Below are 17,711 nucleotides of genomic sequence, written 5' to 3' on the forward strand. Positions count from 1 at the left end.
ACGTCTAGAACATGTTTTGGAGCGCCATCACAAACAGACATATTATAGAAGTAGTGTGAGATGTGCTTAGGATCCCACATAGGGAATCCCAAAGATATGTTTCCGTTCTTATTACACATGGGCCTAGAAGAAACGTTTGTGAAAGGGTGGCCTAACGCACAAAGTTGTTGGCCGGAAGTTTAGTGTGATTGTTCACTAATCCAATATATGCCAATTTTCAAAAATTGTGTGGGTTTGTTGAGGTCATCGCTCATGGTGTTAATTTGTGTTTTGGTACGTTTATCCCGTTCGTGTTAATTTCTGTTTTGACAGTATTAACTATATGCTTAGATGTTTTTACTATATGCATAGTACTCCACATGCTAGTCTGGTTCATAATCAATATGTCAATGTTATGATCGTGATTATTTCATTAAATTAATTAAAAAATTACCTATTTACTCAGCATATAATTCATTTGCACTTATAAAGCCCAGAAAGTTACTCTTTCTCCCCTAATAATAAAGCACGCAGCGCTTCTGTCGCACGTCGTCGGCACTTTTGCAAAAACACCCCTCGCTTTTCCAATATTCAACCCGCAGTACGTTTTTAAGTTATAAAAAGACATTTCAGTTTTACTAAAAAAACATCCCAGCTCACCTTATCCACCCCATCCTCCATCGCGGGATCCCCTCTCCGGCGATCCGCCGTGCCGCTGCTTGCCATCAGCGTCCACGCCGCACGAACAAAGGAATGGAAGGCATCGGTGCGCCTCTTGCCGTCGGCGTCCTGCCGCAGCATCCAAGAAAATGGCGAGGCGGCGCAGACGGCCTCCTTCATCCCAGGCGGCCCTCTCTCGCGAGGTGAGCCCAGGAATGGGGCGAAGAAGGCGGCCACGAGCACGCTCCTCCGCGCCCCCCCCCCCCCCCCCCCCCCCACACATCATCTCCCGTTTCTGATGCGGCGCCACCGTAGTCGTCGCCTACAATGATTTTCGTCCGTGCACCACCACCTGATCGAGGAGGAGGTTGTTCCACGCGAGATCCGGCGAGGAAGGGTGAGATACTGCAGCGCCAAACTCCCCCGATCCAGGCCGACCTCTGTCCCACAAGATCCAACGAGGAAGCGCTAGCCGACCGCCTCTGCCAGGGAAGCTTTACCTTCCACGACAAAGAAGAGGCCGGCCATGGCGTGGTCCATCCTCCCCTGCCCCAACAAGGATCCCAAGCACTCCCCCCAACTTCCATCCGCACAAAATTTGGATAGGAAGTGCTGGCCTCCGGCCTCCAGCAGGGAAGCTGCTACCTTCCATGGCAAAAAAATACAATTCCTCTGCATCCTCCTTGCATCCTCGCCTTCCTATCCCGAAATACCGACCAAGCCTTTCCCTAAACCCAATCCCATGGCACTATTGCATCTTGGTTTTTGAATGCTATTACATCATGAAAACAAGGGGAACTGACTATTGGTTTAAAATAATTGGGGGGCATAGAGATGTGAGAGATTGCGGGATTCGGCTCTGGAATATTATACAGAGAGATGGAGGGGTTCGGTTGGGGATTTGTACTGTATCATGTTGCTGTGTGTTCCATTCTTTATTCTTTGCGCTTCTTGGGGCAATTTTGGTGTACATGGAGCTATGATTTGGATCAACTATATACTTATGTGTGATGTTCTTTCATGCTTTTGGTGCTCCTGCCGAAGAGATATTATTTTTAGCTATTTTTATTGATTATTGCTACTGATGTTGATTGCATTTATTTTTGCTAACATATGCAGATTGTCGTGATTGTATGAGAGATTAATACCATTGTCCCGTGTGTGCTAGGTTTAAACGGATGGGTGATGCTTGGTATATTCTTTTGTGTCAATCTGAACAAACATGGAGGGACGAGCAGGCTTCAGTTCATTGTGACTCCATGAACGGAGTTCAACTACTCTGAAAAAGGTCATGCTCTGTAGTAAGTTCGTTTATGGTTGTCTGTGTTTCTATTGATGTATTTGAAATGTCTATTCATTGCATATTTAGTTGTTCGAAAAAGGGGTGGCATTTGTGCCATGTTAATCAACTAGGGAAAGTAACACTTGATCACAAGGGTAATAAAGTTAGTAGGTGCACGTAAAGTTATGTAGCTTCATCAAACAGATGTGAGCTTAGTTGTTGGTCAATTGTGTAGCTGCTCTCCAGTGACCTTTTGAATTCAACATGTCATCAGTCAAATACACAAGGAGGACACTGAACAAATCAGAAAGGAAGTAGCAAGTTGTTAAATCTGATTTGATGCTTTCATTTCGTGGAACCCTATAGCTTGTGAAATATTCATGTGTTCTATCTTGTTTGTTAACCCCCTGCAGCTGTCCGCCAGCAGGGCAGCGCACGCAGAATCTGCTCGGATGGCGCGATGGCGGTCGTGAGTGAAGTGCACGGTGGCCACCGGCTATAGAGGAAGAGAGCAGAATAGATGGCGCGGCTTAGAGGTCCTTCATCTAAAGGTGCTCGATGATGACATACATCCTATTTTTGTTGTAATTATTGTTGTTGAAGCTTATTATTTATAGATTGTTGTGATGGAAAGCTAACAATACTTTTGATTATTTGAAAGCAATGTCAGATTTAATAATTTGAACTAAACTGGAGTTGATGTAGATGAGTCTGAACACGATTAACATAATCATGCAATTTTCAGTGACTAAAACAGGTTGGTGAGGTACTTTTACTCCCGCTGCCAGGACACTGGAAACAATAATTTGTCTATCTACTGCCCATGCAAAGATGAAACTGAGACATGAGGTATTTTGCTCCATACAAATCCAATTACCAAAGCAAGTTACCTGCAACAACTATCTAGACAAGCAAAGTGCTTCTGATGCTTGTTTAAAAAATTATGCTGCCGTTCTATTTTTGGAAATAGCTGCATTCATTATTTTGAAGGATAGCAGACACATGATATTTTTCCTTGAGAAAATATAATTACATGACCTGTATCTTGTTGCAGGTTCTGAAAATTGATGTTGGGGCTGCACTGCAAGTTCTGAATTTTGCAATATTCCATAAGGAATTGACTGACATGGAAGACCGTGAGCAGAGGGAGACTGAGAAACAACAAGATGCAGGTGCAGGTGGTGATAACGTAGATGGGCCTGGAGGAGCAAGTGGTGGCAATGACGTGCATGGAAGGTGAGTTTACAGCTTTATGAAGTGTTAAGTGTTCTATTCCCTCTGGCTGGAAATAAGTGATGTACGCCACTTATTTCTGATAGGAGGGAGTATTAATTAAGATCTGAATCGTCCTTTTTAACATTGAAATGGTCCTCCCTCCATTGGACTTTCCGAGAAAGTAGTCTGTCTCTATTCAACTACTCCTGGAAATTTTTGTTAGATAATTTAACTCCATCCAGCTCCATTGATGTACTGGAATGAATGTTAAATGAAGATTAATAATGCCACATATTAGGATATTTTTTGTTGACATGCAATCCAATCCCTCGTTGGTTGGCGGTCAATTTGTTACTGCATTGATGCCATATTAAGGATAGATGTCATCGCTAAGATAGTATACCATGCTGTAGTTTCGACTGTTGACGATGTAGTAACACGACGACGGTGATTTCCCATTGCAAAGCCTTTTGAACACTCGAGATTGTTGAAGCATGTTGATATCGTTGTGAGAACCCGGCATTCGAAAGAAAGCATGCCAAATTCATAAGTCATGTGGCATCGCGCGAGCGGAGGGGATGAACGGCAAGGGGCGGCCACCATTGAAGGTACATCGAGAGCTCAACTACACAAGGAATGGAAGGGACGGGGTGGCCACCATTGGAATGGGGGGGGGGGGGGTTGACGGGGACAAAGTGAAGAGATAAGGGCAACTTTTTTTTCTTTGAGAAGAAGATGAGGAGAACTTTTTTTTTTAAAAGAAGATGAGGAAAGTGCTTCGGAGGACGCGCTTTGTGTCTCGTGTGGAGGCTTGGTGCCTACGCTCAGAGCAGCTCACTCGCAAGAGCTTAGCAAGTTGTGCAAAAAAAAATAACATATATATTGTTTAATTTATTTTTTGAAAATATGTTGTACACCAAAATGCTATTACCCATAAAAAAACATTATTACCACTCAATAAAAATGATATTTATTATTAAAAAACTAATTCAATTTTTATGTAAGCATTACATTATATTTTAAAACTTTAAAAGAAACTCCTTTCATCCAAAAAATAGATGTCTTAATTTAACATTGTAATTTACATTTAACATTTAATGACAAAATAAATAGGTTCTGCACTTTTTTCTAGCCCGGTGCAACGCACGGGCATTTGTATTAGTAGACTATTCTCGGACAAATTAAATGACACCCTGGAGATCAGAAGTTTGCATTGATCAGAAGTTTGCATTGACTAGAGCCTTCCCAGAAAACTGCCTTCCGCATCTAAACGAGGCTATAGATACATCCATAGATCCACCAAAAACAACACAACTACGTCTATACATTCATATGCTTCATGCTTGCTTGCACGGAGCTCATGCATGCAGCTCTCAAGACGACCGTAGGCGCACGTTCATGCAGGGACAGCGCTGGGAACAGTGGATGAGGCAGAGCCCTTCGAGTTCCATGCACAACTCGCACTCCGGCCCACGGTGTCCGCACGAGGCCTCGCAGCTGCAGGAGGCCGGACAGCGCAGCTGCTGCATACAGCGCTCGCAGTCCCCGGCAGCCGCCGCCGCCACGACGTGCACGGCTAGCAGGATGCAGACGGCGGCGACAGCGACGGCCACCTTAGCGGCAGCGGCGGCACCGGCGCCGCCGGGAGCCATTGTTATTGGCCGGAGATCGGGCAAGCGAATTCACAATTCACAAAGCTAGCTAATAGAAAGGTGCTACCGTTCGAGTGGTGCGGATCGACGGATGAACTAGCAGATGTTATTTATAGCTGGCCAACATACATGATGCATCAGAGATGCATCCAACAGAGGGCACCAAGCACCATGCGCCGGTAACGTGAATGCGCATGTGGAAGTAGACTCGAGCTGCGTTCCTCATGCGTAAAGTACTAATTTGTTTGCCGCGATTAGGATGTTATGTAGATTATCTGTGGATTATCATGATTCTGCTTGTCTGGCTGCTAGTAAGTTCCTGAGTCAACTGGCTGCTAGTTGTTTTCTCTGCATGAACATCTAGCTGCTAGTTAGCCAACATGAAGAACGAATCTCTACTTCTAAAGAGCAGTCCGTACGTCAGTTTCGTTCGTTCGTAACCAGCCCCCACCAATGGTTAGAAACCAAAGATGCTAGACCTACTAAATCCTACTTATATTTACTAAACATTTCAACTAATCTAAACATGCCCCCTGATTTTCAGGGGTGGGTGGGCCTCATCCTCCTCTTAATCCAATCAATTATTGACAAATCAAACTACATACGTAAACATTTACGTAGATATAGCATTGCTTGTTAGAAACCCCTGACCGATTTTTTTTCCTCCCTCCAAAATCCACCACCTGTTTTCCCATGCCCAAAAAAACATCTAGTAACATACAAAACAGCAATCTACCAAACATTCCATATAAACCAGCAATCATATGTCAATCATATCGAACACCAATTTCTTTTCACTTTCCGTCTCACACCTCCCATGTCAAAAAAAATTTCATATACAACACCAATCGCATCCCAATCATCCCAAACATCAATCGACCACCAATTTCTTTCCACTTTCCGTCACACACTTTCCGTGCCAAAAAAATGAACTTTCCATCATGCAATTAATGATACAATCCGTTGATTGCTTACCACATGGTGTTGTTGATGGCCCAAGATATTGTATCATGAGATTTGGAAATGATATTAATTAAAACATGCAATTAATGATACAATCTGCTGCTTCCATCTATGATACTATGCAATCAGTAGTTGTGATTTGCCTAATCTCTACTATTAAAGGGGGATGTGCCGTCGTGATGGTTCGACCAGAGCGATGGTTCGACCTCTCGATCCCACCTCCCCACTTTCTCCCGCTACCACTTCCACCGATTTTTATCATCCCTTCGTAAACCAGGCGATTAAATAAAAAAAAAACCTTTGTCCGATCCTTCTATCCACGCCCATAAAAAACCAATAGAAAGGGGGGAAATCCCACCACCCATGAACGCACGTCCCACTTCTGCGCACCCATCTCCCCGACCCGATCGCTCCAGCCTCCAGATCACGTCTCTCTCCTCGCGGTTACATACTGAAGCCAAATTAGACTGGATCGATGGATCCAAGCCCTTCCATCTCATCGTTCTTCACCGAGTCCAGGAGGATCTCGACGCGCGAAGGGAGACGAGTAGGAGCGCCGTGTCCTCCGGCAGCGATGAAGGAGGCCCAGGTAACCCTATCTCCCTACCCTCTCTCCAACCCATCTTCTCCCTGTAGCCTGTACTGGCGCATCCACACGTTCTCCTCTCCCATATGGCATGGACCGGCGAGTGGCAACGGGTGGCGGTAGACCGGCTGGTGGCGCAACGGACGGCGGGACACCGACTGGTAGGTGGCGGCGCAACGGACAGCGGGAGATTGGTTGCTGGCATCGGATGGCGGGAGGCGCTAGGGATCGTGGGAGGAGCAGGTAGCTCTAGCCTGTCGTCGGTGGAAGCTTGACCGCTAGGATGCAGGAAGAGGGTGGGAGCGTGGTGCGCGATTGGAGGCGGAGCAGGCTGTCTTGCGGTTTAGCATCCACGAAGTGTCCGAGGCTGCAACATGCCAACACCCTTTGGTGTATAGGCAACCGCTGGAATGGAGAGAGACCTGAGCGGAAGGGGTATGGGATCGACTCTGCCATGGGCATGTTGTCCGCCGCTGCAGGCGGGGACTACGGTGGGGCCGTGGGGGGTCGATTTGACGTGGATTGGATCGTTAACCATGGGATGGGGACCAGAGAATTTGGGAACTACGTTTGGATAATTGATCCTCAATTTAGCTTCTTTGTTTGCACAGTTGAATTAAGCTTACAACATCTCTCATATTGACTGTTGGTTCTCCAGCTATTGGACTTATGGGGCTTTCTGGAAGGTGCCTTGTTTTGACTGTTGGTTTACAGGGGGTTTCTTCTGTTGACTTCATCTTTCCTGATTTGCTTTGAACATTGTACTTCCAGGACATGGTTTTCTGTGCCCTTGGTAACCATGTGCCCTTGCAGACATTGACATGGATGAGAGCTAATATAGTTCGCTATCTGGAAGACTGGGACTGGCGTTGTTGCCTATATAGCCAAGCAGGCTTATCCTATCCCCTCACTGTTTGATGCATCATTTAGCTGTTTATAGGCAGCTTCATTTCCCCAAAGCAAAAGTTGAAACAAAGGTTTCTTGGTCCACTGCAGGTCCTAACTGATGATTTAGGTCCAACATGATGCTGAATATGTTTGAAGATCTTCTAAACCCTGCACCTTTCCAATTCATCATAATTTTTTCAACATATAATTTATCTTACAGAGACAAAATTTAAACATTCAGATTGATTTGGTGGATGTACAAGGTTCGAAGGTTGCTCTGGAGCATCAATCTAGACGGGGCATCCTACAACTGAAAAAACCCAGTGCTCTCTATTTTGATCTATTGAAGAAGCTTCTGTTGTCTTAGCTGCTAGCATTGATTGTGGTTTCTTGCTTCCTCCTTCTTGTGGTTGCAGATTGTTTAGCCCAAGCCATGCTGGTAGCCATCAAAAGCTGTCGTATTTTTGGCTTGTGATCCTCTCCTGACTTATATTTGGGTAATGTGGATGGCTTGATATGCAAAAAGAGGTTAGGGATTAACGCTTTATACCAAAACAATGGAGAGTTGAAGCTTCTCAACTGGAAGCTTGAACAAACAAATTGCCATGGACACTCTACTCCTCATCATGTCTTTGATTAGTGTCATTTCCACTGAATATGATTCCGATTTGTTGGTATAGAATTGATTTTCAGAAGTGATGTTCTTCTGGTGGTTCTCCAGTGGGATCCGGATACGAATCTTCAGTGCATCTTCTCGGTTTGCTGCGGAACTTCCTATTTTAATTTGGCAACTTGTAAAATAAGTCTGGCTAAATTTGATGACTACTGCTGATTGTATACTTTTCAACTCAAGTAGCTTGTACATGTCAGTTTCATTCATGCTGGATATTCTCATTCAGGTTCTGGAATTCATAGCTTTCCTTATTTGTGCCCGTATGTCCCTGCCTTGTGATCTTGTGCAAATGTTGTGTGAATATTTACTGCCTTTCGTGAATTGTGTGCGGTGCCAATCCTGCCTTTGGTTGATCTTGTGTCTTGTGTACTTAGCTGAATATAATTAGTTGTGGTGTTTGCTAATTTTTGTGTTTAGTAAGTAGTTTTGTAGTTTAACACTGCCTTTGTCGGTCCCAAGCCCGGATGAGAAAATGTGGAGGGAACTACATCGTTTCCATTAAAACTTGCATGGTCTTGAAATATTTTGATTTGAGTGACAGGAAATGAAGGGTGTAGAAGTTACAGAGTTACTGTCGTTAATGTCCTAATCAAACAGTGAATCATAGCATAATGTGGTAAGCATATGATTCAAGCTTTGAATGCATCCTTGCTCAATAAAAAAGCTATGCAACTTTAATGGTAGTTAGAGCTTACCTCGAGGAAGTTACTTGCTACCTTTCTGAAGCTACACAAGATGTTCTTAGCGCTCGTGTACGAGGAACTCCCCGTTCTCTTGCTCGGCTATGGGCTGACAACACTTGAAATTGTATTTGTTAGAGTTTAATTAACATGTGTTAATTATAGGGTAATCTCTCTTTGTACTTAAGTTCGTTTAATTTCGAGAAGTACTCTCCACCACGATCAGACCGGCTGGGTTTGACGTGTGGACGAGGGTCTTGAGCATCTTAATCTGGTATGCCACTCCCTCATTTTCACCAGTGCCAACCAAGATGTTGTTGTCGCATAGGTCTCCCCCTACCTCTCGCTGTCAGTGCAATGACAAAGGCGGCGGCAGTTGATGTCTTGTCCAACTGTGATGAGGAGGGCGAGGAAGTGAACCTCGTTCATAGGTGTGTGGAATTGAAGTGCACCAAATTATCAGTTGAATTATTAGATGATGTATTAAAGTATGTCATATGTTTGCGGCACATTGCAAATCTTGCAGGAAACAAGACTATGGTGCTACTTGTGTCTGCTTTCAATTTTGCAAGGGAGGTTTTCACGCTGGAAACAAGCTAGCTATGTAAGCTGAGAATGGATGGAATTTGTCACAACCTGTTATATCTAATATGTGATGACTCCCAAATAATTTTTGTACAGAAGTTCATGACCCTCCCAACTGACGTTGCCTCATGAAGATAAAGTTGAGGTGTACCATCACCTCAAGGTGAACAGCTGACGCGGTCTTTTGATAATGCATTTATACTTTAGAAAATAGTAGCCGGGACAATGATCTATTTATATGCAGACCATAATCAAGAGAGTATGGTCAAGAAGCCACAAATGTGGGCATGAAGGTCTGCTTTCAAGAATTTCCACCTAACATTCAGATTCAAGTAAGACCCACATGTTTCTTTGGTACTATATAGTATACGTCACCACAAGTCTCCATATGTATCAATAAGTTGTACTGAACCCTGGTAGTAGGATGGGTGTTAGGTGGAAAGCAGAATATGTTTTTTTCTTAGTACAGTACAGTTTTCAGTTTCCACAACTTATAACAATGAGCCTTGCCAGTTTTGCGTGAACTTATGTTGAATATGTGAACCGAATGTTCATTTATGATTTGTGTTTAATATATACTCAATTACTCTTGCAAACAAATGAAGATGGTCTTGAACTTTCCAAGACAACTAATAGTAACTTATTTTTCTTCTCTTTGCTTAACTCATGGGCCGCAAGACCATGTTCTCAAGGTCAACGATCACAGGCTCAGACATGCCTTCATGATCCCTCTCCCCAAGTGCACACATGAGGTCCGGTTTCGGGTTCTATTTGAAATATGACACATGATTGACCATCCCTCTCTCCCTCTCTCCCTCCCTCCCTCTCTCTCTCTCTCTTTCTCATTCAACTAAAGATCACCAATCTTGGCATCTAGAATTCAGGATGCAGAACTCATAATTTTGTAAGGCAGGGCCCACCATTAACCAAGCTGCTTCATCTTGAATGCCAACATCCGTCATGTACTTGCACTCTGTAAACACCAGTTGTGGCATAATCCACAGTTATCGACTCCATTTTAAGCATACAACATGTCTGTAGTTTGATCTCTTTAGTAGTTGCCATACAAAAGAATCCTTTGTTTGCAAATGGAACTATGAATAATTTATTGCAGCATCGCCAGTTATTAATCCAGCTTGTATATTCATTAAGGTGCAACTTCCTAATCTTGTTTGATCGGACGGGAGGGGGGGGGGGGGGGACTGACTCACGCACTCATAATTAGCCCACGGATTACCCCTGAACACGTGGGATCGCCGACCAACTATTAGGATTTTTTTGATAAGCAATTGTGTGATATTTGACATCTACTTTTTGAACTCAAATGTATCAACTGTTTTATCTGGATTTCCGCACAATGTATTTTAGCTTTTATTCGATTAACATTTTCATATATATTGTATGCTACACTCTGTATGTCTTTTATTTGATTTTTGTCTTCTCTTATGAAGAAAATGGTTCTTGATTCCCAGCTAACTATGAATATAAATGCCCGTATAAGGCATTATTTTCTTCTTACAAGAAGAAACTATTTCCAGTTTTCAGGTTATGCCTTGCCTGCAATGAGCGCATTATGTTGAATTGGTGCTTAATTACTTGGTATAGTCTCTACTATTAAAGGAGATCTGCCGTCGTGATGGTTCGACCTCGAGCGATCCCCCTCCTACCGCTGGCTTTCCCACTGTTCCACCGATTTTTTTCAATCCCTCCATAAACCAGACAATAAACCAGCCGATTAGTTCAATAAAAAACCTACATCGCACCTGGAACCACCACTCGGTCGACCTTCTCCTTCCCCCGTTAAGAAAAACGACAAGAGAGAAAAGAAATGAAAAAGAAACAACCAGAAGCCACGAACCCACGATCCAATTACCCCCGACCCCGTCGCCCCCGTTCTCTCCCGACAAGACGACACCCCGCCCACCCCGACCCCCTCGCCGCCGGCAAACACAGCCCCGCCGATACCCACGCCACGCCGCCTACGCCGACCCCCTCGCCGTCGGCCATCCCAACACCAATCCAGTGTCGCGCGCAGATCACCGAATCCCGGCGTCGCATCGGCTCTGCCCCTTCTGCTCCGCCGCGCCCACCCCATGCTCCCCCCTCTGCCCGGTGACCGTGGCCGGCGCGCGGGCGCTGCGGAGGGTCGATGCGAGCGCGCTCAGGTCCTTCGCCGCCGACCCGCTCGTCGCGCAGGTCGTACTCGACCGCCCGCTCTTCTCCGACTCCGCCATCCTCTCCCCCCTACGCCACCGCGCTGGACGACATCGTGCGGGGGTTCACGTCCGCCACTGAGTTGCCCGACCCCCTCTGGCGCGCCGGGGTCGATCCGCCGCTGATGCCCGTCTCCGCCGACCTGGCCACGGACGCTCTGGTCGGCGTAGTCACCGACAATGCCGCGCAGGAGGCCCTGATGGACGCGGAGATACCCACCACGTACCCGGCCGACGCGACCGGCGTCGAGGAGTCCGTTGCCAGGTTCATCGACAACCTCAGCAAGCAGATATTCCAGGCGGAGGACGCGCTCACCGAAGGGTACGACAAGCTTGGCGGCGGCGGCGCTGTACACCTCGGGGATGGCCCTCCCGCCGGCAGTGTTCTCCAGCGGCTCCCTCGGCTTCTCCGTGTTGGCGTAGAGGAGGATGCAGAGGGTCAGCGACAGTGCCAGACCCACCAGGGTGAACTTCACCCTCTTCAGCACCGGCTTCACCTGAATAAGAAGAATAAGCTTGCCCCGATGTTAGTTTTCTCTCTTTGTTGCGTGACCATACAAGTATGTGGCTAATTTCATGTATATAAATGGTAAGAGATTAGTTGTACAGGAAGAATTTTGACCGCACTGTTGATAGCTACAGAATCACGGACACATTTCTGTACTTCACCCCAACCATGGACACATTTTCAAACGTGCTAGATGCCACTTGTATGCAGAGATAGGAAATAAATAACTTCCTATCTCAAGTAATTAAGTATTACTAATACATATGAAGGACAGTATTCAAAGAACAATAATCCTTGTTTTATGTTATGACCAACATTCAAATGTTCTACACCTCCACAATATTGGTTACTTCTCTGATCACTGTGAACCTTCATTCTTTTTTTAAACTTTCAACAGTATGTAAGTTTCAGTATGATCTAATAGCGAATAAAGTACAGAGCAATTGACAGCTGGAAACAAGCTCTCATCAGGAACTGCAATACTCCTGCTACCCACTTTGATTAGCCAACAAGAAACTATGATCTACATACATATGAATTCATCTGTTGCAAAATTGCTTGGGATGTGTTTCGAAATTCTGTGCTTGTCGCTGACCGTCTCACCGTCATGTGGACCTGAGCTCAAATAGCTTGTACTCAAACTCAATTTTTTTGGAGCTTGGGAGTGCCTGTAGAATAATTTCGTGTGTTTATTCATCTGATACACTATTTATGCTACCATTGAATTTTATTTTATTTTAATCTTATCCTTATTGTTTTTGAGATAGTTGTTTGTGCCTTTTTTTTAGGATATTTCTCTTTCTCCTTCACTTGCTAACTGTGTGTTGGCTGTTTAGGTGTCGTGGATCAATGAACTAAGAAGTCAAGCTTATTACTGAAGTAATGCTACAGTTACAACTTACAAGTATTTTGTCTATTCAGTTGCTGCTGGTAAGAACATTGGTCCCTTCTAAAATGATGTATAAAGTCAAGATATTTTGAGTCCGGTGCATAAGGTGGGCTGCAAGGTGTTTGAGTAAGAGAGTCGAGATTAAATATAATCTTCATGATTCGAATTATGACTTTACTTATTTTTCGTAACATATTTTATATCCCGTGGCAACGCACGGGTACTCAACTAGTAATGAGATAAAGGGAAGACGAGAAGGCAATTATATGTCGAAAACATAGGTGTCAATCAGGACCACAACCCTTCATATAAACTCCGTCTGAATCCTATTTCAACACCCAGCTTTGTCCTCACCAATTTCCGATCACCCACCACTACCTAATCACCGACGGAGGGTGTGCATGCACCCTAGGAGGTTGTCCACGCACCAATGGATGTTCAGCTCGACCCACACGAGGCTTTGTCCACCCCACCAGCGGCTGCAGACAACGTGCATGCCGTAGAAGATGTTGTCGACTACATAATTTAATGGATCACAATCGCCCAAGATGATGAGGCATTAAAGTAAGTTGTATTTTCTCCATATTTTTTTTGTTGTAAACCATGTTGTATTACTCTCGTTAACAACAGGCTAAATATACGTTCTGATTTGTTAGTTGAATCATTCAATTGTTTGAATTAACCATGATATTTTAAATGTGTCCGGCTCACACCTGTTACCCGTAAGTATATGCATATGCTTAGTTGTGTGCTATATATATTTTTGTAAGCGCGCGTTGTCACAACCAGATCAAAGCATTAAGCAAAATAAGCCAAGTTGGACACACCCCTGTCGCCAAACAAAAATACTATGTGATCTGTTTTGTGTTGTAGATATAGAATTCTGCCATTTTCATGTTGTTATCATTAAGCTAACTTTGGCATTACTGATATATAATTTTTCTATTTCCATGATATTATCATTAAGCTAACTTTGGCATAAAATAGTGTGATGTTTTTTCATCACCGAGTTATCAATGAATGTTTATTTTCTCCTATTGGCTAACATTGTTTGGATTTATTTGGGGTATCCAAATATAGATGTGTACATTTTTTTATCTGTGGTACATGTGGCCATGTTATTTTTAGACAACCAATAGATTGTTACATTAAAAAAACAGTTACGAGATTATCTCTACTCCTAAAGGAGGAGTTTGTATGTCGTTTCGTCCGTACTCAATCATTAATGCGAACATAATTTGGAAACGAACAATGAAATCAATTTGGAAATCAAGCTATAAATAAAATTAATTAGACATAAAATTAATTACACATACGAATAATTAAGACCATATAAGTATGGATTTTTTTTGCGCCAAATCAATTATGAAATCGAGCCATTAATGCACTAAATCAATTATAAAATTGATCCCTTAATGCACTTCATCTAAATAATTATGAAGGGGACGTGCCTTGGAGAGATGGCGGCGACGATGTTGTGGTGTGGAGATGAGATGCAGCGACAATCGGCGGCTGGTTGGTTGTGCAGGCAGAGTAGAAGGCGGCTCTGCGGTGCCTTAGTGAGAGGAGTGGCTGTTTTTTGTTGTCAAAAGGGTAAAAATGAGGAGCTCATATACGTTGACATCAATGTCGCATAGCGTAACAACTCATTTCTAGAAAAAAATACCAACCAAATGATCTATATGTGGCCTATAATTTAAAACTCATCAAAATCAGGATGCGACTCAAATTGCCCCATGCAATGAAGTTGAAGACAACATTCCTCACATTGTACAAAAATATCTTTAAAACATCAATTACATTTTAGTTTGTAAGAGATAATTAGTTGTATCATTAAAGTAGATTTCAATTATTTCTTATTGTTATATGATATAATCTCTACGTATGCAAGTATTTTCATGCACTATAATTATATTTACAACTGATAAAAATATATTCATGGCCCATGACAACGCACGGGCATTATACTAGTTTAAATAATGTTTCTTCATCCGGGGTGTGCGGTCTTTCGGATTGGTTGAAAAACTTCTTGGGTTGGATTATGGTAAGAAGCTTGGGTGGTACCGCGAAAGCCCTAAGCATTTCTTTTCGGGCCAAATTTGGTCAAGAATATAAACATTTTCGTTCGTGTAGAAATTGGATAGTGTGAAATCAATTTTTACTGTGATTACCTTTTACAAAGATCACTATGTACCTTCTTAGTTGTTGAGAAGTGGAGTATTGCATTTGAGTCATTTGCCGCAACCTAATTTATTTTCTTATTTTATAGATTTGTTTTTCAAAATGTTTCATCTCTTGAATTATTGTTCAAATATCGAACCGTTTTCATCATTGAATTCTCACATCGAGATCTTCGAAGCAAGGTCCCCAATGAACTTTTTTCCCAAGAAAAATGCAAAAAAGAAAACAAAAACAAGAAAGAAATAAAAATGAATCTGGAAAATCCGAAAAAACGGAAGGAAAAATCGGAGTCCGAAAGCAAGGTTGCGGTTTTCAAAGTCGGGAGCACATGCTGTGCTTTTTCCTTTTTTTAGGGAAGCACATGTTATGTTTCTCATGAAAGCACATGTAATGACTTTAAAGAAAGCATAGGTTGTGCTTCTCACGAAAGCAAATATATGCTTTCACGAGAAACACACACAAACCAGATTAAAAAACATTTTTTTTCTTTCAAACTTAAAAGAACCAAGTAAAATTTAAAAATATTTACAACAAAAATAAAAATAAAAAAGCGGAAATTCAAAGGGAACGTCCAACACGCGACATGTGACCGCGGATCCACGGATCCATGTGGCGGCGGTTGTAGACACCACTTGGTGCGCTCCAGGCCACCAAAAGTGACCCCTCCAAATCCGTGAAGAGGTAACCTCTCGTTAGTGACGACAAACCCTATTTAGCGTCACAGGTGTCGGTTACAGGAAAAATTTGCTAACCGGCGCCTGCAGCGCTTTGCAATGGGCTGGCCCATCTAGAAATTTTTCATGAACTTTTTTAGCACATGAATTGTATTAGCCCGTGATTGTTTTTTTAAGTCGACGAACTTGTTTTGAAATCGGTGAACTTTTTTGAAAATCGATGGACATAATTTAAAATTCATGAACTTTAAAAAAATCAGTGAACTATTTTTAAAAATTTATAAACTTTTTTTCAGAAAAGAAGATAATTTTTCGAATTCTGTGAACATTTTTAAAATTCATGAACATGTTTTCAAAAGTCAATAAACTTTTTTCATGATAATTAATTTTTTTTCGCAAGTCTGAACTTTTTTCGATTTGTAATAATCAACGCATTTTTTATGGGCCAGCCCACGAAGAGGGGCGCTGCAGGCGCCCGTTGCCCTAGTGGCGCCTGAAGCGCTACATAGGAGGTCCCGTTAGTGACTCCCCCGGACACTGACGAAACATCGACAGTTTTCACTGGGCCAAAATCACCTATTTCTGTAACTAGGAGTGTAGAGTGACATGGCCGAAACTGAATGCTGCTAGGGAGCAAGTGATTAACAGGTACCACTTGGAAGGTTCATGTTTTTACCTAGAAGCCTCTCAAGTGGTGCGTCCAGCAGCCGTCACGTGTTGCGTGCTGGGCGCATCCTCATGATTTCAGCTTTTATTTTATTTTCTACATGTGTTTTCATATTTTATTTGTAATTTATTTGTTAGTTTTTTATCTTTTTAGTTTTTGCTTTGTTTTGGTACAGTTTTCTGTCCAAGATGTGCTTTTCTACGAGAAGCACATATTATGCTTCTGTGAAAAACATAATTGTGCTTTCTAAAAAGGGAAAAGGCATAGTCTGTGTTTCCATTTCAAGTTGTGCTTCTCGGAGAAAGAAAAACATAATTCTACTCTCGTGAGAAGCATCAAAAAGAAAAATAGCATAGTTGTGCTTCCGAGAAAAGAAGAACACAGCTTGTGTTTTCCAAGAAAGAAATAACAACTATGCTTTCACGAGAAGCATAATCATGCTTTCATGAAAATCACAACTATCCATCCGGAAAGGGAAAACACAACTATGCTTCAAAGAAACGGGAACAAACACAACTGTGTTTCTGTGTTTCATTTGTTTTTGTTTCAGTTTTTCAGTTATTTTTTAATTTCGATCTTTTTTTAGCGGTTTTGGTTATCTTAGATTTGATTTTTGATTTTTTTTTCACTTTTGTAGTTTTAATTTTTTTCGTTTTTTCCATGAAAAACAAAATCGCCGAAGCCTATTAACATTGGATCTACTTTTAAAGATCTCGACGGAAAAAACTCAACTATCCAAACGGATCATGATTTGGAAGAACTTTGAAGAGATAAACTGTTTTAAAAGATGAATCTATAAAAAAAAACTCATAGGTTATGTCAAGTAGCACACATGCAGTTTGTCACTTGTCAGCATACAAAAAGATGGGAATGATCTTTGCAAAGAGTATCCTTTAATTAGTGATTGTGATGTATTGCTCGGTACGAGCAATACGACTCGGGTCACCTACAACACCCACTTGATCGCTAGCATGGTGGGCTGGCTCATTAGGGTTCCTCCCTCGGTAGCTACTTCGGTTGCTCACCTCTTCATTTGTGTTTTTTTTTTCGAAAAACCTTTCCTTTTACTTTTCTTCATGAATTCTAAAGTTAAAATTGTTTACGAATTTGAAAAAAGTTCATGAATTTAGAAAAGGTTGCAAATTCAAAAAATATGTGCAAATTTAAGAAATATGGATTCAAAAAGTTCATGATTGTGAAAATTGTTCATAAATTTGAAAAATGTGTGTAAATTCAGGGAAAAATTGAATGGGAATTTGTTTTTAGAAAAAACGAAAAAGTTATGAAAATTCCAGGACATTTTGGGAATTTGTGAAGAAAATTATAACATTTTTACGAATTCCAAAACAATTACGAAAAATTCCAAAGATTTGTAAACTCCTGGAAAAATTATGAATATGTGAAAAAAATTTGAAA

General features: G+C 42.3%; 1 protein-coding gene across 9 annotated transcripts; it reads left to right on the top strand.

The window, feature by feature from the left end:
• Positions 1-635: 635 nt before the first annotated feature.
• On the top strand, positions 636-10,188 carry LOC123401083. Of its 9 annotated transcripts, XR_006611029.1 has the most exons (9): positions 636-842; positions 1,808-1,927; positions 2,335-2,472; positions 2,667-2,770; positions 2,976-3,157; positions 8,907-9,009; positions 9,105-9,182; positions 9,260-9,326; positions 9,408-10,188. XR_006611029.1 is itself a non-coding variant. In XM_045094800.1 (7 exons), the coding sequence occupies exons 4-7, from the start codon at positions 2,753-2,755 to the stop codon at positions 7,253-7,255; spliced, it is 375 nt and encodes a 124-aa protein (XP_044950735.1). In that variant the 5' UTR covers positions 636-842; positions 1,808-1,940; positions 2,335-2,472; positions 2,667-2,752; the 3' UTR covers positions 7,256-8,161. The 9 variants fall into 9 exon arrangements, 2 of the variants coding, with proteins under 2 accessions (XP_044950735.1, XP_044950736.1); XM_045094800.1 differs by lacking the exons at positions 8,907-9,009; positions 9,105-9,182; positions 9,260-9,326; positions 9,408-10,188 and adding exons at positions 6,996-7,023; positions 7,109-8,161 and having other exon boundaries at positions 1,808-1,940; XM_045094801.1 differs by lacking the exons at positions 8,907-9,009; positions 9,105-9,182; positions 9,260-9,326; positions 9,408-10,188 and adding exons at positions 6,996-7,023; positions 7,109-8,161 and having other exon boundaries at positions 2,679-2,770.
• Positions 10,189-17,711: the final 7,523 nt, after the last annotated feature.

Source organism: Hordeum vulgare, chromosome 6H (genome assembly GCF_904849725.1).
Source record: "Hordeum vulgare subsp. vulgare chromosome 6H, MorexV3_pseudomolecules_assembly, whole genome shotgun sequence".
Lineage (NCBI taxonomy): Eukaryota > Viridiplantae > Streptophyta > Magnoliopsida > Poales > Poaceae > Hordeum > Hordeum vulgare.